This window comes from Dermacentor variabilis, chromosome 10 (genome assembly GCF_050947875.1).
Source record: "Dermacentor variabilis isolate Ectoservices chromosome 10, ASM5094787v1, whole genome shotgun sequence".
Classification (NCBI taxonomy): domain Eukaryota; kingdom Metazoa; phylum Arthropoda; class Arachnida; order Ixodida; family Ixodidae; genus Dermacentor; species Dermacentor variabilis.
In genome coordinates, this window is record NC_134577.1 from 38,742,283 (window position 1) to 38,769,498 (window position 27,216).

Genomic DNA, 27,216 nt, shown 5'->3' on the forward strand with positions numbered 1-27,216 from the left:
CTGGATGCTACGGGTCGCTATGGCAACAACATAATATTGACACGCCATAGCACTGTATTTACAAGTACCAAAGCTTGTGTTGCCTTCAGAATAAAATAAAATTTAATGGAGATCACACCAACATAACAACATGCAAAGCTGAATAGATAAAAAATATCTCTCATACAGTTATTGCTGTCAAACATGCGTACAGGGAAATTATAATGTCACTCAAGCACTGCTAAATGCAAGATGTTGAATGAATGAATGAATTCTGGGGTTTTACGTGCCAAAACCACGATTTGGTTGTGAGGCACGCCATAGTGGGGAACTCCGAATTAGTTTTGACCACCAGGGGATCTTCAATGTGCCTCCAATGCACGGGACGCGGGCGTTTTTGGGTTTCACCCCCATCGACATGCGGCCACCACTGCCAGGAGTTTATCCCGCGACCTCGTGCTTAGCAGCGCAACCCTGTAGCAGTCAAGCCACTGCGGCGGGCATGCAAGATGTTGCGAGACATCCAAACACTTTTGAATAAACATTTGCTCTAAAGACAAGTATTCAGAACCAGCATATGCTGTTTTTTTTTAATGTTTGAAACGTTACATAAGAACTTATTTATATATAGTGGCTAAAACATACAGTTCCAACCCTGCTCAGGCGATGCAGATCAAGAATGGGTCAAAAACTAGCAGCGTGTATCGCAGTGCAGCTGCCAATGATGTGCAAAATAAATATCAGTCCAGATTACCACTGCTATGACGTTCCTTATACTGCCAACAACTATGCTCGTTCTGAACTATAAGGTGACAGGCCCCAACAAACTAGCACACTTTGAACTGAAAACTTTTGTTTAATTCTTGTCTCCATGAAGTTCCTGCACCAGCACTGATACTCCTCACAGAGAGAACCAGATGTACTGAACATGTTTACTACTGAACAGTATTAGTGTAAACATGACCCCTGGAACTACGGTGCCAGTTTTTAATCAAGACAAACCATTCTCTGTGTATAAGTGTGGTGACTCGATAACAACAACATGACAATACAGTGACTATGTACAGGTACTGGCAACGCTAAGCTACCCATTTTCATGATTCAAGAGGCCGTTGTCTTGCGCTTCTTGGTGCTTGGCTTTTCAAAAAGCTGCTTCATTCCTCCAGCCTGGTTTGCATGGAACTTGAGATTTTGAGCTGTTTCTGACATCCACGGTGAGTCGAACAGAGTGGTGTCCTGGTCCACCAAATGTGTGTATTTGGTTCGACCAGACCGACCAAAGTTCTTGACCTGCATTTAACACAAGAGGAGTATGAACTCACACCTAAGGAAAATAAAACATGACTAAAGGAACTGGGGGCTGGGCACAAGGTACAGTCGCCAACGGATACAGTAGAACCTCGTTGGTACATTCCCGTTACATACATTTTCCCAGTGCCAATGTTCACAATCGAGAACACAAAAAATGACCCAATAAAGTTACGATTATTGTTTCCCGGTTCATACATCCCCAGAAAACACGGTCTTTCGTCACCAACGTTCAGTAGGTCGCCAAAATACGATAGTATGATGAGGTTTCGGGCCGCTTGATCCCATGTGCACAAGAAAATGTGCCAGGCGCGCACACGATCGAAAACAGTATATAGCTGCCCACCGCAGCAGCTTCACCGCAATACTCGCCCACCCACCTCAAGTGAAAACGCAGGCGCGCACTCAGTTTGGTACCAGAAAATCTTCTACGGGGTCGTCGCACGCAGCATTCACAGCGATCACCGCCAATCCCATTGTGATAAGCATCTTCGCCTACCCCGTTCACAGCGCGTGGTGCCATCAGAAGCGCAGCGCACGCTTTTAATAGGCAATAACCCAAATGCACTACTGTTAACTGCTGCAGATTGCAGTCGTATACGTTTTCCGAATACTAGGTCGGATGTGAACAAGAAAAGACGCGATATAGAAGAGTACATAGCCATCAGTCTCACATTAAAACGACGGTGTACAGTTTCTTATTATGGTACCAGCAAATCTCCGCCTGGGTTGTCGCACGGCGCATTCACAGCTATCGCTGCCCAGCCTTTTGCGATCAGCATTTTCACCTATCTCTTTTACAGCACGTACTGCATAGCGCCATTCGTAGCGTACTGCATGCTTTTAGTAGGCGATAATCAACATGCATTGCCGTTCCCTGCTGCAGACAGCGAGATATGGGCATCACGTTTTGCTTCAGTGGCATCCGGCATCCCTCACCAGCTCAATTTCAACTCGGTTTCCAGTAGCCCTCTTAATACACCACGCAATAGGAAAACAACAAAACGCGTCTTGGTCTCCCAGGGTTACCACCAGCTCGATTCACTTTGGCATCCCATGCCGCAACGATCCGCACGACGCTTTGCATTACGTAAATGCCAACAACAGTTGAGTTTGTCAAATTTTTTAGTTGCTTGGGATCGTACGTTTTCCCGGTTAGTACGCTTTTCTCACGGTTTTCTCCAAAACGTATGAACGAGGTTCTACTGTAATTCGGAGTCACATTCACATTTGGGGACACTGTTGCTTGGTTTCAAAACATTATGTCACCATTTTTTTTCTGTGGGCTCCTTTAATTAGGCGAAATAAGGTTTTAAAGATGGTTACTCACTTCCCTGTCTAAATTGCCTTAAGTAGTGAAGAGGGTAACATGGTTGCAGTTTTCAAACACTTACCTGCATAACCTTAGGCAGGACAGTCTTGTCAAAGTGATCTTCCAGGGTGGGCGCAGAAAAGTCTCGTTTGTAGACATTGTCCTCCTCGTTCTGCAGTAACAATGAAAAGCAGGATGTAAAACGGGTAGCGATAGGTTATTTCACATAACTAAGCTGCATGTTTTTGTCTACATCTGTTTACAGTCCAGTAAAAAAAATTCAGCAAGCACCGAGAAAAAAAAAAAAGAGAACGGCTGTCAATCATCTCACCAGGAAGAAAGCACCTCTGTGAAAGTACTTCTGCAGGAACTTGTATTTTCCCTTGGACGCCTTGTTGGTGACCTGGCGCGGGTTGGCCCGGAGCTCGGCACGTCGCTCCTCTTCCGTCATGTTGTGCATGCGCTCAACCTCCATGCGCTCCTTCTCGTACCTGCAGAACGAGGAACGCCACGCACTTGCGTCAGAACACTGCAGCCTTCTCTTTGCCAACTTAGTCCTGTTAAAGTTATGCCCACCAAGCCACTGCCACTGCGTTTCCAGATTCCAAAAAAAAAAAAAAAAAATTCCAGGACCTTTGAACAACGTTGACAACCTTGCACTTATGGCCAAAGTGGCACTTGCGGAGCACTTGTTAAACCGCAGGCATCACATAAACATGATCTGTCAGCATGCAATTGGCTGATAAACTTTTATAAGCTGCCTGAACCACTGAGGCTGTCATAGTGAAGAAACTTGCTACACAATCAGTGAAAAGAATAAGCGGTACTGAGGGGTTCGATCTTTAGTAACCATGAGAAACAAAAAGACAATGAAGTTAAGAAAAGCATAGGGAAAGGTATATGTTTCTCATCATTTAGCTGTACAGTTGGGGTTCAGCATATTTGTCTTAAACAAAACAGAACAAAAGAGAAAAGTAGGGCAATCTTGTTTTCTGGTATTCGGTTGGAACTGGAAGGACTCAGTGAAAAAATTTATTGGACAGTTAAGACAGCAACCTGCACGTATCTGCAATCCTCTATACACTTCAATGCAAGGAGCCTGGCGATGTCAAAGTCATGCGTAATCCTCCAGCCAAAGCAATATTTTTAATGCGAAGCTTTGTTTGCCTCTTCCTTCATCTTTTGGACTGCCGCTGCTGCTGCCTATGGCTGTCTTCCACGTCGTGTCGAGGGGGGGGAGGTTCAGAACGTGTGTATACATGGAAGGAGCGTCACAGAGAAGAAAGGCGATGCGAAAAACTTGTTTGGATCTTTTCATTGCTTCACATAAGCACAATGCCCTCTGAAGCTCCCTGGCCATTGCCTTATTTGCCTCTTGACAGCTGTAATTATCCGTGATCCCCCCACAAAAGCATTGCAGAAGTTGCACTGTGGACTTGCACTAACATGCAAGTCCACAGGGGATGTTGGCGGAATGGTAGAGAGGAGGCAGAGAATGGGGTAGAACTGACGAATTCACAAAACGAGTGAATAACAGCCTTGCCACTCTTCGGTCACAGTTCTCACACATAGGGGGAGTGCAGGAGAGGGAAAAGGTGACGCGAGAAAGCAAGGAAACACTACTGCTATAGACATGACAGCAGTTGTGGGCAAAGTGAAGGAACGGTGCAGCACGTTTCTGCTATTTCTAAAAAATAAACACCATGCAAATTTGTTGAATGGACAACTGATGCAGGGCATGCAGACACAAAGCTGCATTAAAGAATCGCATAGTCTAGGCGACGCTACACAAGCAGTTGCACGTCAAATCAACACTTCTGTACTTGCTGCGGTAGCTTTGTGGCTGTGGCATTGTTTGAGGTCGCAGGTTCGATTGCAACTACGACAGCCGAATTTCGACGGGAGCGAAATACAAAAATGCTCTTGCACTTATATTTAGGTGCACATTAAAGAACATCGTGCCTTATAAGCAGATTGTGATTTTGGCACGTACTATCTCTTCAACACTTCTGCTACCATGCGGTGTGCCATGTGAGGCAATGACAATGCTCAACCCTCTCAGAGGTTATGAAAAGTGGCGCATAATAATGACTCAAGCATACACGTCTCCCTGTGTGTTCTGTGTACTATGTAGACAAACAGCAGTGGTGCACGCAAGGTAACATTTAACATCAACTCCACTCTATTTAACAGCCACTCTCATGTTGGACTAAGAATTCAGGAAATTAAATATTTGCTTTCAACATCACTGCTAATTATCATCAGTCAAAGCAAACAGCACAGAAAGCTTCACTTACATCAATTCCCACAGTGCATGGCATCTGTATATTTTTGTTATTTGTTATAGTTCTTTTTTCAGCCCTACCGTAATTAAAACAAAAGCAGTGGGGGAAAAGAGAGATGGGGGCAAGTGGGGGGCTGCAGCGTGTGCTACCGAGAGTGGTCTCCCCCAACCCTTAAGCCAGGGCCCGGGTGTGCTGCTACCATTGGAGTGCATCAAATGGCAAGTTCCCAGATGCTAGCAGTTGGTCACATCTACCTAGTGTTTCTTTTTCCATACTCATTTGCAGCTTTATGTCCAGCTGGTGCAACAAAGGAACCCTAATTCAAATTGTGCTTTAATATGAAGCGCACCCCTCTTAATTTCTGCATTATCTCAACACTGTATGGCGTTGTGCCTTTGCTGGTCTAGTCCTTGAAAATTTTATTCAGTTTATTCAATGCAATTATACCACTGAAACGCAGACCTGCAATTACACAGCACATTTAAGTTTCAACAAAATTAGTGAACCAGATATAGTTGAACACCTTTATAATGACCCTTCATTATACAGGTCACTTAGGGGAACTTAGAATTATTCCTATGTTATACAGGTCATCTCATCACGCAGGTGTTCGTTGTAGAGATGCTCAAGTGCACTGAGCAAAAATGTGATGCTAGGCTTGATGCTAAAAATTATCCTCTGCAAGAGTTTGGAAAAATATGTTGACCGACAAAGACTACATTTTTAGGTAAAAATAAAAACAGAGTATGCTGAATTTCTGGAAAATATAAAACTAAAATTGATGAACCATATGTATAGAACAAATGATGCTTAAGTTTATGATAAGCTTTTATGTTCTTATAAAGGAAAAAAAAAGGATATGAAAGTGGAAGAGAAGACAACATCGCTGGTGCCAGTAGTCAAACCAATTAGTTAAAATAATTAAATCCTGGGGTTTTACCTGCAGAAACCACGATATGGTTACAGGGCACGCCGTAGTGGATGACTCTGGATCAATTGTGACGACCTGGGGTTCTCTTAATGTGCACTTAAATTTAGATACATACATGAGCGTTTTTTTTTTGCATTTCGCTTCTATCAGAATGTGGCCATCGCAGCCAGGATCGAACCCGTATCCTTGACCTCAGCAGTACGGCACCATAGTGACCTAGCCACTGCAGTGGATTTCTTACTGTGTTCAAAAGGTGCTGCAGTGCAACAGCAGCTGGGAGTCGAACGCATGAATTCAAGGTAAGTAGCACTGTGCCCTAATCACTGAGGCACCGTGGCAAAAACATTGAGTAACAAAGAAGATGAAAAACTCACTGCTCCTTTTCTTCCTTGTCACGCTTGATGCGCTTCAGCTCACGTAGTTTCCAGGCTTCGTATGCTGCCTCGTCGTTTTCGTCATCCGTGTTGACCCAGTCTTCCGAGTCATCAACACGCTTCTCCTCCATCAACTCTTTCTTAGTCTCTTCTTCCACGATCTGAAACATTAGACGCAGGAACATGCTATGAGCCTCTAGATTGGGTGGAGGGATGAGAATGTGATGGGTGGCTGAGAGTATTTCAGCTGAAAAAGCATCCTCAAAGCTACTGTACACTAAGCCTAATAACTAATGGTTGTTGCTGTATGTCACAACTGCACTGATATCTTATTGTAACCAACTCACAATTTGATCTTTTTGTGCTTACAATACCTACATATGATACCATTCAGCTGGTCCCTTACTGCACTCTCACATGGATTGCAACGATGTAGAGACGGCTTTTCATTGGAGCGAAATAAAGCGTGATCGAGCTGAACGTGCAGCTGCTCTCCAGAGCAATTGGAGGCTGGAAGAGGAAAAACGTGAGCAGGTCTTCTGTTGTAAACAAACAAAGAAAAAAAAAGTGCTCAGGTGCCAAGGCATGCCACCGTGGCTGACATCATGCCAACTATGGAAGCTGCAGGAGCCACATGACCGAAATTCTACCAGATCTCATCCGCGTTGACAGGTTTAAAGTGAGAGAGCCTCCAAGCACAGTGCTCTGGAGCACTTGAAGAAGACCAGCCAAATGCACCATTAATGTGAACACGGTCCAAAATGTCTTTTTCACCCTGGAATTCTGAAAACTTCTTGGCAACTAATGAAGGCCCAAGTGATTGTAAGTGGCCATGGTGACAAACAGCCAGATGTGCTGGCTGATAATTACTAAATGCCTGGGAGTCACCCATGAGGTCATTGTCATAACGATGTTAACATCTTCAATCTCGTTAAACCCATGAAGCGCGACCATCTAGGCTGGTTTAAAGGGCGACTGAAATTACATGAAATTGACTAACCATGGTATGCAAATGCTAGCTTAAAGATTTTAGGAATGGTCTGCTCTGCTGTCCTGGTAATGCTTCATAACCATGCAACTATAATGTAAAGCAAGCTTTTGACCAAAGGCACAGCTTCCATCATACTTAATGTAAGCATGGTTCAAACACGCTTGTTCACCCTGAAGAAAATGGTGAAGATATCCAGTGATAATGCATTGCAAATGCTAGCTTCTGACATTACCCACTCATCCCCATATATAAAAAGCACATAAAAATGTTGGCAATTCGCACTTTAATACCTCCCTTTCTATTGACCCTTCCCATATTTTTTTTGTGCACAGCACCTAGCACAAGACAGCTATGAATGTGCCAAGAAAAAAAAAAAGAACAAAAAAATTGCCATGTTTATTGTACTTCTGAGGAGAATACTGTAGTGGACAAAAATGATGTGTGTGTTGCAAATTAGCAGCTTTTGAGGAAAATGGTGATGTTAACTCAGAGAACTTGCTGCTGTCTCATTAAATTTAATGAGTTCAACGCTGAAGCAACCGCCTTAAGTCTGCCACTCTTTTTTTCTCACCTTCAGTGTGGTGCGTCGTCTCTCTTCGGCAATGCGCTTTGCCTCGTGCTCGAGTTCCTTCTCCTTTTGAGCCAGTCTCTCGCGCTCCTGGATTGTGACCCTGTCACGCCTGGATTCAGGAAGAGATTAGTCAGAGGTCAAAGATTTGAAGGTTTTGAAACTAACTACATAGTACAGTGGCAACGGGGGGGGGGGGGGGGGGGGAAATAGAAAGAAATTAGCGCAAGTGAATGGTGATCACAGCGGCTAAATTGCACTACGCAGTGCTGGCGCAGCTGATATGCAGATAGCAAAAGTACCAGGCCAATGCCATTTCTCACACTCAAGAGTAGTTTGGTGGACATTTGCAGGTCGGGAGGAATTATTTTTCATTCTCACAGCTGGCCAGCACATGAATGAGAGATGGAAAGATGGCGATATATATTTGTGACTGTTTGAACGCTGTTGCAGGTCACAGGTGACCTCACCCATCCTGCAAACGTGGGAAGAGCCCATCTACTTATTCGTGCACAGCAGTGCTGCCTATCTTAATTTAGTAGCTTTGGTCAATGCTCAATTATGCCATTTTTTTTCATTGCCACTGGACTGCTAAAATGACATGTGTTTCACAGAACCACAATGAGAATACGGAAGGTGCAGGAACATGTAAGAGCTGGTGCCTGACAAACGAAATGAAGGACTGTGTGAATGCAACATAGCCAGGAAAATGTAACAGCCTGAAACATGCCAACAGGCACCTACTGTTTATCCATAGTAGAGAACAGACCAATGAATCTTTAGCCCTAGAAAAACAAATTTTTAAAGAGAGGTCACGTATGCGTTGCCAAGGTGAAAATGTCAAAGGTCACTGAAAAATGGTCACAGTAAACATACATGAGAAATACTAGCTGCAAATATCTTTTTCTCAGTTTCGTGTTATCAACTTAGTACAGAACCAAACTGTTCAAGGAGACTTGCAAAGAAAAGAAAAATTCAAATGTTGGGGCTTTATGCAACAGACCCACGATATGATTATGAGGCATGCTGTAATGGGGAACTCCAGATTAATTTTGACCACCTGAGTTTTTTTAATGTGCACCCAATGCATGGTACATGGATGTTTATGCATATTGCTCCCATCATAACACGGCCACGGCCCATATTTCATGCCATGTCCTTTGGCTTAGCAGCACATTATAGCCATTGTGCCCCATGGTGGTTAAAGAGAAGGATAAGATGGAGTAGTAGAGGAATAAAAAAAGAAAGGACACTGACATGACTACAAGCTTTATAGTTGTGCAAAAAAGGGACCATAATATTTTAGCAGGAATGCTGTCAACCGTTAAGTAACAAAAAAAAAAGTTAGATTCTGTTCTTTTATGTGCCAAAACCACAATTTGATTATGAGGCATGCCGCAGTGGAAGGCTACAGATGAATTTTGACCACTTGGGGTTCGCTAATGTGCAGATTAATAAGTGCTCTGGCCCCAGTGAAATGTGGCCAATACAGATATGATTAAACCCGAGACCTTGAGCTCAGCCGCACAAGGTCATAGTAACCAGGCTACTGTGGTGGGTCAATAATGTGACTGAAATGTGAAATCTTTTGGCCTTTTAAACTTTTGCCTGGGGCCGCATAGCGGATATGTTTACTATGCGACCTATTAAGTGAGCAAACACTTATCTTTTACTTCAGAAGTTTCAGAGTACCCTTAATAATGAAAGAAAATAATAATAACAATAACAAAGGAAACAGAGAGAGAGAGAGAGAGAGAGAGACTTATGTAAGTTACAAAAAAGATTCACTGACTTACTTTCGCACAAATACAGGCTTCAGACGTGGTCCTGTGTCCTCTTCCTCAGACTCAGTGTACTCTTCATACTCAGATTCTTCGGACTCCTCTTCATCCGAGCGGCCCTCTTCCTCCAAATCAAGCAGCTCCTGAAAGAGAGAGAAGTTATTTGCATGTACACATATGCAAATAAATATATGAAATAAATGTCCAAAAGCAACGTTATAGGCAATGACGTGCATCACACTAGGCAGCTTTGATTCGACTCTACCAAATTACTGAAGCTTATTACAAGCTTCAGTAATTACAACTTTATTAGAACAATGTTAAACAGTATCAAACTGAGTGTACCAAAAAGCTGTTTGAGTCAATGTAACAGTGCAAGAGGGTATCCAAGTCCATGACAGTGTTAGTAAATATGTGTTTGAGGTGAAAGTGATCTCCACTTTCAACATTCTGAGCAGCGTTCAGACCGACGATTATGTCCAATATACTAAGCAGTTACGATGCCTCAACACCATCATCAAAGGACAGATATTTATGATAGGTGACTTGAGCTCCTATCCATGCCTTAGTAACCAATGTAAGTGTTACCGATGGATGATGCCTAATCAGTGCTGTGCCAAAATAGTTTTTGGACGTAACAACCAGGAAGAGAAATGTTACAAATAGGAAGCTAATATAAATGATTTCGTCGGGACTAATCGGCACTGGCGTTGAGCTTTAAGAGCCGGGAAAACGTAACAAAAAGGAACATATCAACAAGGTTCTACCATGCATTTAGAACTCACTGCAACAATGTAAAACTGCTATAATTATGCTCCAACAACATCCTTTTAATTTTTGAATGAATTCAATTTGTGCGAGACGTGAATGAGGTTACTATTCCTGGACTACGTGAAGCAAACTGAGTGGTAAATTGAATAAAGCACTAAATATTTATACTTCTCCAATGTTAGACTATATAACAAAACCAGCAAACTATCACTGAATAAGCTTGCCCAAGACATGATGTATGTAAACCTACTCACCTCTTCTTGAGCTCTTGCCAAAGCCCGTTGTCTCAGCATCAGACGTCGGCGCTCAATTTCCTGCAAGGATGGCATTAAGATGAGTGCTCTGTAAAACCATGTTGTTTGCATAATATATATTCTCTAACTCTATATATATATATTCTCTAGTGATCCATAATCTGAGTAAGCAAGTACATGTTTTTCCAGTCTAAAAAAATATAAAAAGTGGCACAATGTCACTGTTATTAATACACACTGATTATATTGTTACGCGCGTAACAATATTCAAACCTGGAATCCACACCATTGCTTTCTTTACACTCATTCAGTGAAAGAAAAATAAATTAGAAGAAGAGAGAGACATGCCTCCTTAATGAAGAAAATGAAGCTGAAAGTGCACGTCAAAGGCCTTTTTGCCCCCTAGAGTCATTCTCAGTACAGAAAAAGTCTAAAGACATTATATGCAGTGATTTCAGTCATTTACTGATGGCCCATAATTTTTTTTTTATTTTTTTAACCAATATGCAATTGAAAAGCCTTGGTCAGAGGGTGCCACAGATCATGCATGGTGGCTATTTGTGTATCACACATTTCACTGTAGCATCTTCTCAGATCTTTTCTTTTGTGGCTTCCAGTATTTGTTACCCAGTCGCAGTTCCAGAAGTAATATCTGCTGATCTAGTTCAACTTAACATTTCTCTTAGTTGAGTTACATATATAGTTATTCAACTAAGCTTAAATACCAGGTTTCTCAACAACGAACTTGAGTTATTACAAAATGGTGAGTAACAGATATTAAATGATGTTTTTTTGCAACACATCTGTAGATGTTGAGTTATTGTGTCAATTAAAAACCAATTAACGATTAACTTCTTACTTTCCGATTTTACCATGGCCAGTGAAAAATTTCAATATCCAAACCATAAAAACCACCCATCTGCTAGATGTCTTGTGCCTATACCTACACCTGCTTGAAGAAATACATACTCAAAATGTGCAACAAAGTGCGCAGAAGTTCCGGTTAGCACGTGTCAGCTTTGTGAAAAGATACGGCTGTATTATATAGCAGTTGAGTAACATACAGCACAGCATAAATTTTTCATTTCCAGAGGCGAAAGTGCAAGAAATGTTAAATGTTAAGATTTGTACAATTTGTTTTCATGAAAGCATGAAACTCAAATGCACCTCATCATCAAGCTCTTCAGCATCGCTGTCTTCTTCTCCATCTCGCCACCGAGCAGCACGCATCTCGCTCTCGTCCATCGGTTCTTCTCCATCAGCACCAACAGATATGACCTCTGGCTCATGGATCATCCTGTGTCTTTCCATTCTAATAGCCAAAACACAAAAAATAAAGGATCACCCAAATGAACTCAGTGAAAGTAATAGTGGTTAACATCACCAGTATATCCCTAACCGCATCACTGCACCTAATTACCTGTCGCTACTGGTTACATTTTTTCCCCTTAGCAACCATTCTATTACTCTAATAAGACCACAAGCAATCAGTTCTATGCATCACGTGACCTCCCAACACCAATTCCTGCTCTTAAACTAAACTAAAATATCAGCTGCTCACATGTGGCTTTGATTGCACACTTCAGCCTTCCTATTTCTCTTGATGTTATGTCCATCATTTTCCTTCTCATCGCTCTATGTACAATGAATCTGGCTGACACGGGAAAGGTCTACTGAGAGAGCTCTAGGAGAGACCTTTGTCTCGTGGTGAAACATCATCACCAGTGTAGATAATAAAATGGCATGTAAAAAAAAAATGAGAAAAAAAAACGGAGAAAATGCTCCAGGAATGAGGAGTGTGTGTGTGTGTATGTGCGCGTCTGGGGGAGGGGGCGATCTTAAACAATTTCTATGCGATAATGACGTTCCATTCAAACTACTGCCATCATAGTGATCAGACTCTCATAATTACAAAAATAAAGATGCCATGTTTCTAAATGAAGCAAAATTAAAAAAAGGAAAAGAACTATGTAATGCCTCCATACCATTTTTCCTGTGTGTTGGAATGAAATGAAAGCCAAAACGAAAAATGAAAAAAAAAAAGCAATATTTTTGCTCGGAATTAAAACATAACTGAAACGTTATTTATTGCTTTGTTTCGGAGTGAAATAGAAATATTTTTGATCGGTTTTCGGTCCAAAGGAAAAATCAGCAATATGAAAGAGTCGACTTCAGGCAATGTAAGAATTCGCGCATATATCTCGGGCAGGGATAGTGTGAGCGATAGCTGGTCGAGCACTCCATTAATCTAAGCCTGTTGCTCGGTGCAATAGCAGATCAATATCATAGCAAAAACCAAGAGCTTCCATGCTGAAGAGATTGTTGTTTCGCTTTCTACAGGTACAACGCGTTATTTCCAAAGTTTTATCGGAACACCGGTCTCTCATTTCAGCGAGGAGACTCGATGACGTACTGTTTCTGAGATCACGCTCTGTGCCTTGACTCAAGGCACTGATCATAATATCTAAGTTCATAATTCACTTACTGAGAAAAATAAATACTATGTTTTATTGCTTCGAAAATTTTTGCATGCGAGCCAAAATGGTTATGAACCATTATGCATTTTTTTTTTCCAGAGCAGAACCGGAATGGAACTTTTTTCAGTGCAACGAAACTAAAACCAGAACAAAAAACATTTAATTCCGACACCCTGCCATTTTATTCCCTTTGATTACTTCTTTGCAAATCATGAATGTACAGCAAACCAACAGTGAAAAGTGATCAGTGTTGAATGTAGTTACTTGCGCATTATGAGACTTGGTAATGAGGCATCGCTAGTAACTACTTATGTCACATATAGCGGTCTTAGCAGTTCACAATTATTGCTCTTAAGTGACAATAAATAATCGGTGCTGAAGGGACAACTCTGAGTTGTTACAGTTTATCACATTATAATGGCACCAGCTGCCTAGCCTACACCTATTTCCTGGAGCAAGACTCATTCCATGGCACAGATGACGCCCTTTCAATCACAAGTCAGACTGCACTAAAATGTTACAATAGTTTAAAGTAATAGTTGACTTTACTACACAGAGCTTTTCAACACACGGTAAAAGTACAATCTTACCGTTCCTCTTCGTTAAGCTGCTGGTCTCTTCGCTGGAGACGGCGCAGACGTGGGTCATTTTTTTCGGCTTCCTCGTCGATGGGAATGGGCTCCGGAATGACTGGTTGCTGCCGCCGCTCGAATGTGAACTCATCTCCACTTTCTTCATCGCTGCTTTCTTTAGGAGCATATTTAGGTCTGTGGGTAGCAAAGGGGGTCATAAGTACAGGGTGCCAAGCAAAATAAATGGTTCACAGGGAGAAACAATGGTTAACAGGGGAACCGTCAGCCTGAAGTCAATGTTTGACAAAGGAACTTCATTACCATGATGAAGACAAGTTCTTCTGTTGAAATGTAGGCTCCAGCCTGATGCTTCCCTTGTTCAGTCTCAGTTGACCATGAGCACAGGTCGAAATGATAAAATTATGGTAACGCTGCTAGTCCAAAGATAAGTTCAACTGTGCTCATTTCACCGCAATATTAATCAGAATATCACCTCTATGAACACAGTCACCAGCTCCACCGCTTTGTCAATACTGCATGCAATTACGGCATTGTGAGCTTATGTTCCAGAGGCTGGCTACTAGTTATCTGGAAGAGTCTTCCAGAAAGAGTCCACTTACCTTCTTCCAGATATGTATCTGTGCACTTTCACTTTTTGCATGGAAACCTCGCCTGGAAACAAAAGGGCAAAATCAGATTATCAGGCTCTTTATTAGTGAAGAGTCGCATTATTTTAGCAAGCTGATAGCCGGCAGAGATTCCTACGGAGTGTAAATTGCCCGTTAGTTAAAGCACGGAATATTCGGTACCTGGTCGCTGAATAGAAGTTCAGGTTTATGGTTCAACATTTAGCGCTTGGAACTGACGGTAAAAAGATAGAAATCCGCGAGAGCCTCCGTCAAGAACAAAACGAAACAAGCTGAACATACTCAAGACTTTCGCGAAACGAAAATGTTCAAGTGGGCCATACCGGCCCAACAACGCTGTCATACTCCCCACTCCTGTATACGAACAATCCACTCCTGAATGTAGAGGCGTACAACTAACTGCCACAAGAATACATGAGCCAATAAACTAAACTGCATTCATTTTCCAGCTGGATTGGCAGACCCTGTCGTCATTTTGAACGGTCAGCGTAGTATGAATCAAAAGCACTTACCCTTTTCATTGAGGACGGGGATGGCGCCTGCTGTTGATTGAATGAGGTTTGACGCCTGAGAGGCACTCATCGTGCCCGACATTGCGGCCCGATTTTATAGTAACACGTGCAAATATCTTCGCAAACACTACTTCCACTTGCGACTTCAGACTAGTCCGACGCGCACGAAATCGCACCACAATCGCACATAAACATGGCTAGTGGATTTAGCCCTAACTCGGCTTTACATGGATTGTTTGATTGACTCATTTTCACCTAAATGTAAAAAAAAGCAATAAAACTACATAACGTGCCAAATAGTATACGAATATTTTAATGTAAATTTAGTTACATAGTGCATAAAGTGTAATAAAATTATAATTGGGGATATGGTATTACTCTAGCTTGACTTTATAGCCTAGGGAAGGCCTGAGAGAAGGTAACTAGCGCCGTAGTGGTGCCATATGTCCACACAAGTCGATTTACTGCAAATGGACACCTTTGCTGCTGCGTGCGTTCAAAAAACGTGATACCCATGTGGTGTTTGCGCCTTTGTAAACGTGCATGTTTTCTACACGTTGATCGCGTTCAAAGGCGTCGTTGACGCCTGCCAAGCAAGCTGATCTGCCATATTATCAAGAGAGCTCGTGGTAAATAATTGGCAAGGCGAACAGTGCCGTACGGTCGCAGTTTCTTGAACTTGGGCCTTCATTGCCGAAGCCAATTTTTTGAAGCGGAAAGCCGATCAGATCTTCACGCCCTCAGGGTATCATGTCAATTCTTCAGTGCTATTCGATGCCCAACTGAAAAACGCTCGTCAAGAGTCTGGCGTGACTCGGATCCGGTGTCTTTGGGGGCAGGTATCTCCAGACTGCTGTAAAAAACTTGTTTCCCGCGCTACAAAAGTAAAGGCTGTCTACTTGCAGCAGTCGTTGGTGTTAATTTGAGCAGCAGTGCTGCGGAACACTTTAGCCAACCGTCTTTGCCACCTTAATTACGCGCATAGCGTAACGCTAGCGGTGTAACGTAGATTTTATTGTCACTTGCAATCAAGTAATCAACGGGCTTTCCATTCCTCAGGTGCGTGACAAACTGACCACGACACACGTCCAGAAGTCACGATGCTGTCGAACGTCGACTTGCTTTCCAACTGTGAGCGTGACTTCATCAAGACCGCAGTCTCGGAAGATAAGCGTGTCGACCGCCGGACTTCCAAGGAGAGCAGAAACGTGCGCGTCTCCTTTGGCCTCGACAGGGGATGCTGCGTTGCCTCGCTCGGTGACACCAAGGTGCTGGTGCAGGTAAGGGTAGCCAATTGTTGATCGATGTTGCTTTGTTTTTTTTTCGACATGACACTAGCCCGGATTGTTGAACATAATCAAACTTTCTACAACTGGTACGCAGGTGTCTGCTGAAATCATAGTACCCAAACCTGGAAGGCCGACGGAAGGAGAACTCTTTGTGAACCTTGAACTGTCACCGATGGCAGCGCCACACTTTGAAGCAGGTCGACTTGGGGACTATGGTGTTGAGGTTTCTCGCCTTTTGGAGCGCTGCATTCGTGACTCTCACTGCATTGATCTCGAGTCTCTGTGTGTGGTGTCTGGTGAGAAGGTGTGGGCACTTCGAGTCGATGCGCAAGTGTTAAACCATCAGGGTAACATTGTTGAATGTGCTGGCATAGCAACGATCGGTGCGCTCATGCACTTTCGTAGGCCTGATGTAACTGTCATTGGGACAGAAGTGACTGTCCACAACCCAAGAGATCGTGAACCAGTTCCTCTGCACCTACACCACTATCCTTTCCTTGTGTGCTTTGCCTTCTATGACGACGGAAAGACTGTGCTCATTGACCCTACTGATCTGGAAGAACGGATTGCTGAGGGACTTTTGTTTATCGCTGCAAATGCCCATGAAGAGATCTGTTTGTTGCATCAGCACGGTTGCACTGTTTGCAGGGATTTGGTGTTGCTCTGTTCCAGACTGGCCTCGGTGCGCGCCAAGACACTCGCTGAGAAGATTAAAGCTGAAATTGCCAAGGATGATGAAGGTAGGATGAAGAACAGAAGGGTTGGTTTTGCTGCTGCCCTTGAAGTTGATGAGGATGAACATCTGACAACTATGTTGGAGCCAGAAAGCATCGAAATTGACGACATGGAGCTACAGAAACCCCCTACACCCCTTACTGAAAGATCAATCACAGCAGTCAACACACCGGAGGTTGTATCCAAAGCCAAGGTGTTCTTGGAAGGCTTAGGGACGGCGGTGATTGGAAAAGGTGGTCCTAGTAAATGGGGTGTCATGGAGCATTCAGACAATGCAGGCAAAAATGCAGGAAAAGGTAGCAGAAAGAGGAGAGGGCCTTCGCTACAAATGGCAGAAGACAGAAGCGACAGCAGCGAAGAGGAAGAGGTTATTGTACTTCAACCTGAAGACACCAATGCGAATACAAGGGCTGCACAACAAATGGAAAGCACTGCCGAGGATGATGAAGGTGGTTCATCTCGTGGGTGGTATCCAAGGACTCCATTTTGAATGCCAGGTGCGTGTGTGTCTGTATGCTTGTGCCATACTATAGGTCTTATTCTTAGTGGCAGCAAAATGTCGGGGTAAGGTTTTTATGATGTCATTGTGTGTATGGCTGTTTTAAGCATGGACAGAAAATTGACCGTAGGTTTTTAAGCAGCACATACTAATAAAATTAAGGATTCACTTAGATTGTGATGTTGGATCAGAACATCTTGTGTCCCATTGTTGCCTCCAGAACCTAAGCTAGGTAATCTGCTTGCCACTTAGATAGTGGTAGAGTTAAGTCAACAGGTGGCAGTTTAGGTTATGAAAATTTTTATATATTTGTTAATATGCTCTCTGCAAACCATTATCGGCATTTGTGAACATGGAATGATGGGAGATGTTGCATAGCAATGCGTGTGCATTGACATTTGGTTGTGGAACCTGAAAGGCACTTGGAATTGCTCATGTTTGAAAACAATAAAATGTGTCATGCCCCGAGGTCCTGGGTCTTGTGTGGAAAAGGGCTTCTTCCATTTAGCTGCGGCATGAATGCAGATTATTTTGTTGCTCATCAAATGCATGGTGCTCAGAGTTGCAGAATGATTTCTATTGCTGTTGTGCACAGCAGTCCCAACCAGGCCATATGAATGGATGCTTGTAGGGCTGACTCATATGCTCGAGTCATTGTAGTCAATCATGTTCAGGCAAGTTTAAAAAAAGTCCTTGTTTAGTCACACCAGCATTTGGTTTAATTGGCAATGTTTCATAATTGATGCAGCATGTCTAAGAGAAGAAAGGGAAGTGATCCACTACTTCACTCACAGACTAAAAAAGATTATCTGAAAGTCTACATTTATACACATAGCAATAAACAAATATATACCAGTACGGTGATTCCACTTATGAAGAAAAGAACTAAGCAAGAATCCAATCAGGTTGCCACACTATACTCTTGAACCAGAAAAACGTTTACATTTTCCTAGCAAAGCAAATGGCTGATGTGTGTGTCACTTGTGAAGCGCTTCAATTACTTCTCTGGTGAGTTGGTTGCTAATGCTTACATAACAATGAGTTAAGTTGAGACGGCAGTGGTGGATCGACCTTCTGTTTTGTCTCATCTTGCATGTGGTTCTGTGATCAAGGATAAATAACGCTTGTAATCTGTGATAAAATATTTTGTGCCCACGAAGGTAGATGTGCACAGAATACTTCAAAGTTTACTAGAAAATAGCACTAATGCCAATGTGCCCAAAGTCATCGTTGTGGTGGTTGCTAGCTGATGAAGTGAAAGAAGCCTGTTACTATTGCACTTTCAACATTATGTTGTGTGCCCTATTGCTACATGCACAGATCTCTCAACATATCACTGAGCTTTTTTTAATTATTTTTCTACAATATGCTCACTGATTAGTTGAGTCATGGTATAATGCCTGGTTCAGGTCACTATAATGCATCACCCCTCCTCACAATGGCGTGCTTGTGATTTCTTTTTCTTTTGATGTTGTGATTTCTTCTTTTTCTAATATCTCCCTTTTTATGTGTGTGTGCTGCCCAAATCACAAGATTGTTTTAAGTCGTTTCCAGATGGCTTTCATGTGACGTCTTATCAGTGAACTGCTTGTGGCCTGAACCGGGCTTTCGACCGTACTGTTGGAGATAAGCCAAAGATAATTAGATTACACCAATGTGCAGCTTCTCAAGTTTGCTATAGTTGAAACCACGATGACGCCGTTGCAAGCAATCAGAGTTGTGAAAATGCGACACTTGTTTGAAACGTTTTCTTGTGTATGTGGACCTGGTGACTTTTGCTTCTAGTTTATATATAATGTCAGGGAATGCCCTGACATTATATATAAATTGGAAGGTACATGAGGCGCATGCATGCATGTGCGTCATGCTTTGCTTTGAGAAACAATGCCTAAGTGGCAATAAAAAATATCGCAGTTCAGGCACACTTTTGAAATTGTGTCACAGTTTTATTGCATTGTTTCCCCCTACTGTGATTGTTTTAAATAGTCATGGTAAATAATGTGGTAATTTGAACTACGATGTGCTGGTAATTTTCATTCGCCGAGTCAGAACGACTACCTCCTGTCGGTTCCTCCAAAGCCTGAAATGAAGAAACAAGAAAAAGATTACATATGTGTTCCGGTTGTTTCAAGCGTTCTGATATGTACAGTCTCAAGGAATACTAGGTATGTTAATGTCAATTACACTTGCTTGCCATTGCATTCTTTGGAATGTTGCAAAAATAGATAAAATCGGGCAAGGGCTCCTCTGCAACGACTATCCAAATGTGCAAATAGCCAAAATGCGTGATGTAAGGAATGTGCCACAGCCAGGCTCCTCTGTCGAGTTTCCCTGAGGACATGCTGCGCCCCACCGTGAAGTCTGTGCATGCTGTCAAGCTTCCCTGAGGACATGCATGCCCAGTGGCATGTACACAGGGACCCAAGTTGGCATGAAAGAGGTTTATTGGATAGTGGCACATACTCGGTGGCACGCACAGATGCGAATGGCGATTGGCTCTTATATTTTATGAAATAGGTGGATAGATTATCCGGAAAGAAAACTGGTCCAAGTATGCCAAGAATACTATTCGCATTAATAATAACTAATGGAAGCTCGAGATGTTCACTGCGCTTCCGAGCGTGGTCCTACACAATGGCTTTGCATGCTGATACGGTGAGATGAAACATGCTCAGTCTGAAATCATTTCGCAAAAGTCTTTGGAAATTAAGTCTATTGTTCTTGCTGTTTAGGGCGCTACTTTGCATCACAATCTCCTGTGCGTTATCTTTACCACAGTAACTTCCGATCATGAAAACGCGCTAAGCTGATGATGCATGGATGAACAAGCTTCATGTGAAGGTTAATTTCGTGGTGTAAATGTGTGACGTCATATTTTGTTGCATTTTATTTTGCTACTTTTGTGCATGAAAGTCTAAAAAGATGGACCAATTTGGCACTTTACTGTAACTTGGCAAGGCTCTATTTTGGTAATTAACAATTAACTAGCTTCAGAAAGATTGTGCTGCAATTAGTGATGTCATGGTGTGCAGCTTCTGAAATAAGTGTCATTGCCAGCTGTCTTCCCTGTTTATGTTGTTTAGTTCCTATTGTTTCACAAGCCTAGATTTCTTCACTATCTTAAAATTTAGCCACTGCCTCAGCTCAGAGCTCCAAGACCAACTTTGGGCCGTCCAGCGAGCCATGGAGGCCGCATGGGAGCAGCAGTTCCCAGGGGCCATCTAGGCGGCCCCAGGCCTGGGCCTCCCTATCGCCGGATTCCAAATAAAGTTATCATGCTCTGTTTATGCTTCATATAAATTTTATTAGGTATAACAAATATTAAAACTACACAATAGTGCTTAGATCTATATTGTTATCGGCTAATGCCATTGGGAAATATACGCACAACGCAACGGCAGAGCAGTTTGAAAATGACAGCAAGAATAAGAAAAAAAGCCTACTTTACTCAATATAACTACCCACTGCTCCAGCATAAGCATACAACTAAGACAGCAATATGCGCAGATATACAAATAACGAAAGCGTGAAGATATTGAAAGCAGCATTTTTTGTACAGACAACGTGAAATTCTTTGACATTTTGATTAGGTGGGTTACAACTGAATGTTTTGTTCAAGATGACCTAAGTTAATATTTTTCTTTGGCGTCTTTTCAAACACTCTTAAGAGGAAGCTTTAGCTCAAGTGCTCCTATCTAAATACATGTAAAAGGAGAATTCGTTTTTCTCGGCAACCACTGCACCAAATTTGACGAGGTTTGTTGCATTTAAAAGACAAACTTAAAATCTAGTGACTGTTGGTTTCGAATTTTTGAGTTACATTGTCAATTCTTTATTAAAAATTGGCAAAAATCGGAAATTTTCAAAAACGAAACTATCAAGTTAACAACTCTGTAACTTAACCACTAAAAATGATAATACAATTTTGTGAATTGCATCTAATAGTACATCTAAAGCGGACAAAATTGATATGTTACACATGAATATAAAAAAAAAATTAATCATAAAGAAATACAACTTTTGCAAAACCGTTGTAACCAACGTAACAAATTCACGTAAGATGTAAAATGACATATTGAATTTGTCCGCTTTGAATGATCTAATGGACGCCGTTTACAGAACCGCGATATCGGTTCTTGATGCAGAGCTATGAATTTATAAACTTCGTGCTTCTATTTTTTTCAAACGGTCAAATATTTGAAAATCGTTTTAAGAAAATTCAAGCCCTAAATCGAAATTCCGCTTCCAACAGTCACTAGAATTTAACTTTCTCTTTCAAATGCGACAAATTTCATCAAAATCGGTCCAGGGGTTATCTCATAAAAACGTTTTTGCGTTTTACATGTATTTGAATAGGCCGCGTCGGAGTTGGGCCCGAGCTAAAGCTTCCTCTTAAGGTGATCTCATGTTATCATTGTAGCTTTTCTAGTTAAAAGTACGCAATAGGCTTAAAACATTGCTGTGGAACTTGTCTGTCGATCTTGTGTACATATATTCCAACTTAATCCTCCTTTTCTCCACTTGCCAGGCTCCTGTGCTTCATCTATTAAAAGGTTCATACTGCTTCAATCATAAATTACATATGCTAATTGTGAAACAAAATACATTCACTCTTGCACAACTTCATCCGTAATATATGTCTATATATGGTATATGTCCCTTACCAGCAGATGTAATCACATCGCTCAACACGTTACCAACATCTGTAAAGTAAAAAAAAAAAAACTTTCAAATATTTCCCTACAAAACTTTCTGTGACCTTACCAGTAGCTGTGTAATCGCCACTCGTACAATCGATTCCAAAGAACGACGTCGGCTCAAAAGCTCTTTCAACGGGAGCAGCATGCACTGTCCTTTCGCCTGTGTCGCTGAAAGCATTGCCAATACGTTAGGAGTGAGTAGTGTTATTCATCGAAGATGGCAAATTAACATAATTTTCACGACTCGCACTTTTCTAAATGTTGTAATGCATTACATAAGGAGTAGAAGTTGTATCTCACAGCTAAGCTGATTAGCATAAAATTTCTTCACTTTGAATAAAGAAGTCATTTTAATTATTGACTGCCACAAAAATTTCATTTTGCGTTACACGAGTTGAAAAACGAGGAAGAAGTCACAGTCACGACAGGCAAACCATTGATCATGGTCGCAGATTATTAGAAAGCTATACGAAGTAAGGTTAGTCATTTTGTCAGCAGTGTAAACCGCTGTGAACAATCGCTTACTGAATTAACAAATACGAACACAGCCCACTCGACCGCGGACACTCGCTGTCGGAAAGCTGGTGTGATGAAAAGCGGCAGCAGTGGCGAGCGAATTGCTCTTCGAGCTGCCTCTCGCTTCAATGCGAACTGGGCACGCGAGAACACGAAGCCATCAGCTATACCTGGTCGGCTAGCCTTTGAACCCATCGCAGGTTTCCTCCAAGATAGGAGGCGCGCTCAGCTGCCGCAGCTGCAGGTCTAACCTGTACCCCCTCCCCCCCCCCCCCAATGCACGCGTGAGAAGACAGCGCGCATCATCCCCGCATTCTTCCCTTGCGAGTGCAAAAAAAAAAACACCGCTGTATCAAGCCACCATCCATGTTGGCTAAACCCTTGCGAGCTTCAGCGCGCACCTACAACATACGGCGCGCGGACGCGATGTTACCGCACTTGGACTTTATACGGAACGCCATGGCGACACGGACGACAACGGTAGAAATTCGCCTGCAGTGTCATATATTGCTGTCGCAAAAAACAATTAGGACTCCAAAATTTCAGAGATGCTGAGAACAAATTTACAAATTTTACTCTACAATTTCTGCAATTTACTGAGCGGCACCTGATAGTGTGTTTAAAGCAGGCATAAACATGTTAAAGAACAGCTTGCCTTATATTCGTTATGTCGTTTGCGTGACTTTCGTACAAGTCGTATTCGCAAAGAGCGACATATTGATGAGCAACCTACAACATGCTAATTTTATCAGCTTTAGACGCTCGTTGAGGTTGCAGAATTTTCAAGGAAGCTTTCTTTTTATTTTATTTTAGCGTTGATGTGCCGGTTTCTAAGAGATGCAAAAATTGTCGTTTTGTGGAACAACAACAACAAAAATGTGGTCGTATAACAACACCTTTGCATGCTTCAGCTTATGTACGTGTTAATAGGCAAGCAGAGTGCATTCATTAAAAATACACTTTTGTTTCCACGAATATCGGTAAGCTGCCATTCACAACTAAACAGTGCTCGCTAGAGGCACTAAGAACCATTTTGATTCGTGGGAAGATTTCCTTCTTGTATCCGGGTAGTATGCTAATACTTTGCCTAGGTAAACATTCTTTTAACTGTTTCTAGAGGCAATTGCTACCAATGACGAAATTCTGTTCCCTCGCCAGGCGAAATGTCAAGGACCTCACGACAAGCGACGGACTGGAAAATAGACGAAACATTAAGAGACATTAAGATAACAAAGCATATGCATGCAGGTACAAAATTTTCTAGTTATGATAAACAGAAAGAAGCAGAGTTGCTCAGATCATGTATAGTGTGTACAGGAGCGAATCGGTTGTCTATTAGTATTACATAATTGGTGCCAAAGGAAGGAAAACACAATCGAGGAAAGCAGAGGTAGTTCTGTGGGAACAAGAAATTTACAGGATTAATTAAGATGGAATTTACTGACGCTGGACATGACAGGTCATGTCACAACATGGGACGCTGTGAAGCATTGTTTCTTTAAATTCCAAATGGAGCATTCGGAGCAAATGAGCAGTTTGTCTGCATGCCAGAAGTTCTTCAGTTAGTCCAAATAAACTTTACTCAGAAGGGAAAAGTTAGGCTCTCTGAACGTGCTCCTCTGAGTAAGTTCGCGCGTTTTATGTCTACTGTGGGCGCAGGGGCGAAATTCATTGCGCTTTTACTCTAATTTTAGGTTGAGCTGTATATACTAGAGGTTTTAAACTATTGAATATTCGAAAAACAATTGCATTTACAAATTATGACTTTCATTCGAGAACAAAGCGAATATAGGCCATTATTTGATTGTTCATTTAATTCTTTCTAATATTCGCACATCCATGCTATACAAGGTATATTTCATGTTGCGGTAACTGAGGAAGTTCAAGAGACTGTTATGGAAATTGCGACGTAGAATTCTGATTTATGGTAGGTCGAATGACATGTGAAAGGCGAATGCTCGTACTAAAGAGACCAACGAAAAAAAAAAGGAAAAAGAACCCTAAGTCCGGTTCTAATTTTACGTGAAGAGCACTTCTCTTATAAAAAGAAGTCAACAGCGGTCGTCATTGGATGAGGTGTGCACGTCTATAGATGGAATGGGAAATGTGCATATGAAATGGTGATATGTGGGCCGCATCTTTTGTAGAACGTACTGTACTGATGCACATAATAAATTTGTTGGTCAGTTAAAAAAAAATCACAGACGATTACGATACTCCCCAATGAAAAGTTTGAGCGCAGCTCTACATGTGTTTTTGATTTCGCGATATATTGGCTGGCGCGGACAAAATGTCTCGGGCGGCACGTTGCAAACGGAGAGAAGCGTTGCAAAACAAGTGACGCTCAAGCACCACGATAGCGGCTAGCAGAGTCGGCGATCGTCGCAAATCCGATCTGCGGGTCAAGCACGTCGGCTTTTATACATGACTCGTCGAAGGTGCCGCTGTAATCCAGAAAGTACTGCACATTTCGCGCCGCTTATACAATCAGATTACAAATACTATGGCGCCATCTCGTAGTCCCGTGCGCCGATCTCCTTTCCTTCTCACCCTTTCGCCACACTCTCCTCCACTTTCCACCTCGCGGTCTTTCATCTCCCGCTGCGCTCCGCGTTCGCTTTCTCATTTCGCTGTGCGCGTTCGATCGGTTACGCCGAGCCCCGCCGGCGCTCAACGCAGGAACGGGTTAAACGAAAATAAAGTGCTTCTATCATGCATTTTGGGGAATGGTGCAGTCGCAACGTGGTAATGGGATTTTCTCCACTTACCGGCCCCTATTCCCGAACAGGTAGCCTAGTAGACCGCCCGTAGCCGCACCAGTCCAGAAGCCAGGTCCTTCTGATGTGCTTGCGGGCGTGATTACCGGACCGCACCCTGCCGAGTTGATGCGACAAGACACATACATCGCGAAGTTGCGCATCACGTCTGTGGACAGTATTTGTGTTCCAACTGACAGAACGCATTCCGCATCCTCAGTGACGGATACGAAGGCTACAAGTTGCCGCGAGTCGTTGTACGCTAAAGGTAGTTCTAAAGGGGAGTACGGTAGCGCGATTCAAAGACAGGACAAAAGAAGACACAAAGGGACACACACAGCGCTATGTGTGTCCCTTTGTGTCTTCTTTTGTCCCGTCTTTGAATCGCGCTACCGCACTCCCCTTGAAGATGCATTACCAACAAGCCCACATTGCAACCCTCGTGAACTGTAGTTCTAAAACCAGGCGCCACCAGATTATGACAGCGTTTACTAGCGCAGACGTCGGCCTACTGACAAAATATCTTTACGAATGAAGATATAGTTCGTCCCCTTGTGAGCCCGAGCTTTCTTGCGGTAGGTCGGCAGCTGAGAATATTCGGCGCGCACCGACTGTCTGCGATCATGAAACAAACTCTTGACATTTTTTTTTGCAGATTTCAAACAAACGCACTCATCGCGTCGAGAATGCCGTGACCATAATTTATGGGGAACGCGGCAGCGCTGCGCGTCGCGCCGCCGCCACGAACTCGAAGAACAATTCCACGTGCTCCTCTACTGGCTTTTCAGACGCTTTCTTCGCGCGTCGTGACGTCAACAGGGTGCTCCAGATGACGTCATCAGGGGTAGAAGCTGTCGATTGGGCGGTCGTCGAGGAACGAGAGCGCCAACATGGAGAGAGCCGACTGTGTGTTCGGAAAACGGAGATTGGCTCGCCCATAGTAGTGTGTCTGGCCACCCTGCCCTTAGGGGGACACTAAACTTTTTATGGAGCTTCTATTCAGCTTCACGCGCAGGACAATCAGGGGCGGATAATGGAGGAGGCTTTCTTTAGGAGTGCGGACGCAATCTGTAGCCTTCGCTGGCACTGCGTAGAGTTGGTGAGCGTATGTGGTAAGGGGGAGAGAGAGCGCGGGTGGGGAGGGCAACGAAAGAGAGCGAGAAACAGCGTTGGGTCGCGTACTCGTTTATTAGACCTGTAACCTTGCTGTTACTGCACCATTTCAAAAATGCTATTGCCGCCATATGTTCATGGTAGACTGGTACGTACGTAACTAAATTCGAGCTCAGTTTGAGCTCAGTTTGGCCGCCTGCGCAACAGTAATCTCTACCGAGAAACGTATGCGGGGAGCGCTACGTGCTTCGCATTGCTATTACGAGCGCCTTATAATTAATTTTGTGGTTCGGATGCTTTTTCTTATAGCGAAGTTATATATGGCTAGCCGATTCGACCGTCCGTCTGTCGCCTGTACGCCGAAAACTCCGGCGCAAACCGCATGCGCAAAAAAAAAAAAAAAGCGGCGTGCGATTGGCTGCGCCGGTAGTGACGTAGTTGCATTTCGTTGCAGCCGAGCGCGCGCGCAACCGTTTCTCTCCGGCTCCGAAATGGTTAGGGCACTCGTGAGGAGCGGGCAGATTTTAGTCAGCAACGCCGCGAGCAGAATCATGAACGAGCTCGTCTACGCCGTGCCGATGGTGCAGCCCGGGCAACAGGCTCATGCAGCCTGGTAACAATAAAATTCAAACAGCGCTAAACGACAGGACCAGAATGAGGAGGATACAAACACGGCGCTGAACTTACAACTGATTTATTTGAAGTAAGAAGTCAACATTTATACGTACAAAACTGGGCACGCATGCGCCCGGTCATACATCGATGATCAGATACAAACTCCGGATAGGCAACATACGCACGCGTTGTACCTGCCTTACAATCTACCCTTTATGCAGAAATGCCATT

The 27,216-nt window shown here is 43.0% G+C and overlaps 3 protein-coding genes across 12 annotated transcripts in view; 1 reads left to right on the forward strand and 2 right to left on the reverse strand.

Moving 5' to 3' along the window:
* Positions 1–952: 952 nt before the first annotated feature.
* Positions 953–14,967, reverse strand: Mfap1 (Microfibril-associated protein 1). Its single transcript, XM_075672368.1, has 11 exons — positions 14,763–14,967; positions 14,224–14,275; positions 13,622–13,798; positions 11,722–11,866; positions 10,555–10,614; positions 9,545–9,672; positions 7,752–7,860; positions 6,190–6,350; positions 2,931–3,090; positions 2,682–2,771; positions 953–1,269 (listed from the first exon to the last, which is right to left on the reverse strand). The coding sequence occupies exons 1-11, from the start codon at positions 14,842–14,844 to the stop codon at positions 1,081–1,083; spliced, it is 1,353 nt and encodes a 450-aa protein (XP_075528483.1). The 5' UTR covers positions 14,845–14,967; the 3' UTR covers positions 953–1,080.
* A 235-nt stretch (positions 14,968–15,202) lies between these two features.
* Rrp45 (exosome complex component Rrp45) lies at positions 15,203–17,753 on the forward strand. Of its 5 annotated transcripts, none has more exons than XM_075672373.1 (3): positions 15,203–15,252; positions 15,822–16,042; positions 16,146–17,753. In XM_075672373.1, the coding sequence occupies exons 2-3, from the start codon at positions 15,863–15,865 to the stop codon at positions 17,274–17,276; spliced, it is 1,311 nt and encodes a 436-aa protein (XP_075528488.1). In that variant the 5' UTR covers positions 15,203–15,252; positions 15,822–15,862; the 3' UTR covers positions 17,277–17,753. The 5 variants fall into 5 exon arrangements, with proteins under 5 accessions (XP_075528488.1, XP_075528486.1, XP_075528484.1 ...); XM_075672371.1 differs by having other exon boundaries at positions 15,219–15,601; XM_075672369.1 differs by having other exon boundaries at positions 15,219–15,597.
* A 1,452-nt stretch (positions 17,754–19,205) lies between these two features.
* The window catches only part of LOC142560350 (store-operated calcium entry-associated regulatory factor-like), a 33,679-nt gene continuing 25,668 nt past the window's right edge, over positions 19,206–27,216 (reverse strand). For 2 of the 6 annotated variants that reach the window (XM_075672374.1, XM_075672376.1), the window contains 4 exons: positions 25,270–25,375; positions 22,050–22,153; positions 21,950–21,988; positions 19,244–19,365 (listed from right to left, as the gene is read on the reverse strand). In XM_075672374.1, coding sequence (XP_075528489.1) covers positions 19,340–19,365; positions 21,950–21,988; positions 22,050–22,153; positions 25,270–25,375 — 275 coding nt within the window. In that variant the 3' untranslated portion in view covers positions 19,244–19,339. Of the gene's footprint in view, positions 19,366–21,949; positions 21,989–22,049; positions 22,154–25,269; positions 25,376–27,216 lie in introns of all 6 variants that reach the window. The other 4 variants (XM_075672380.1, XM_075672375.1, XM_075672379.1 and 1 more) reach the window with 4 other exon arrangements.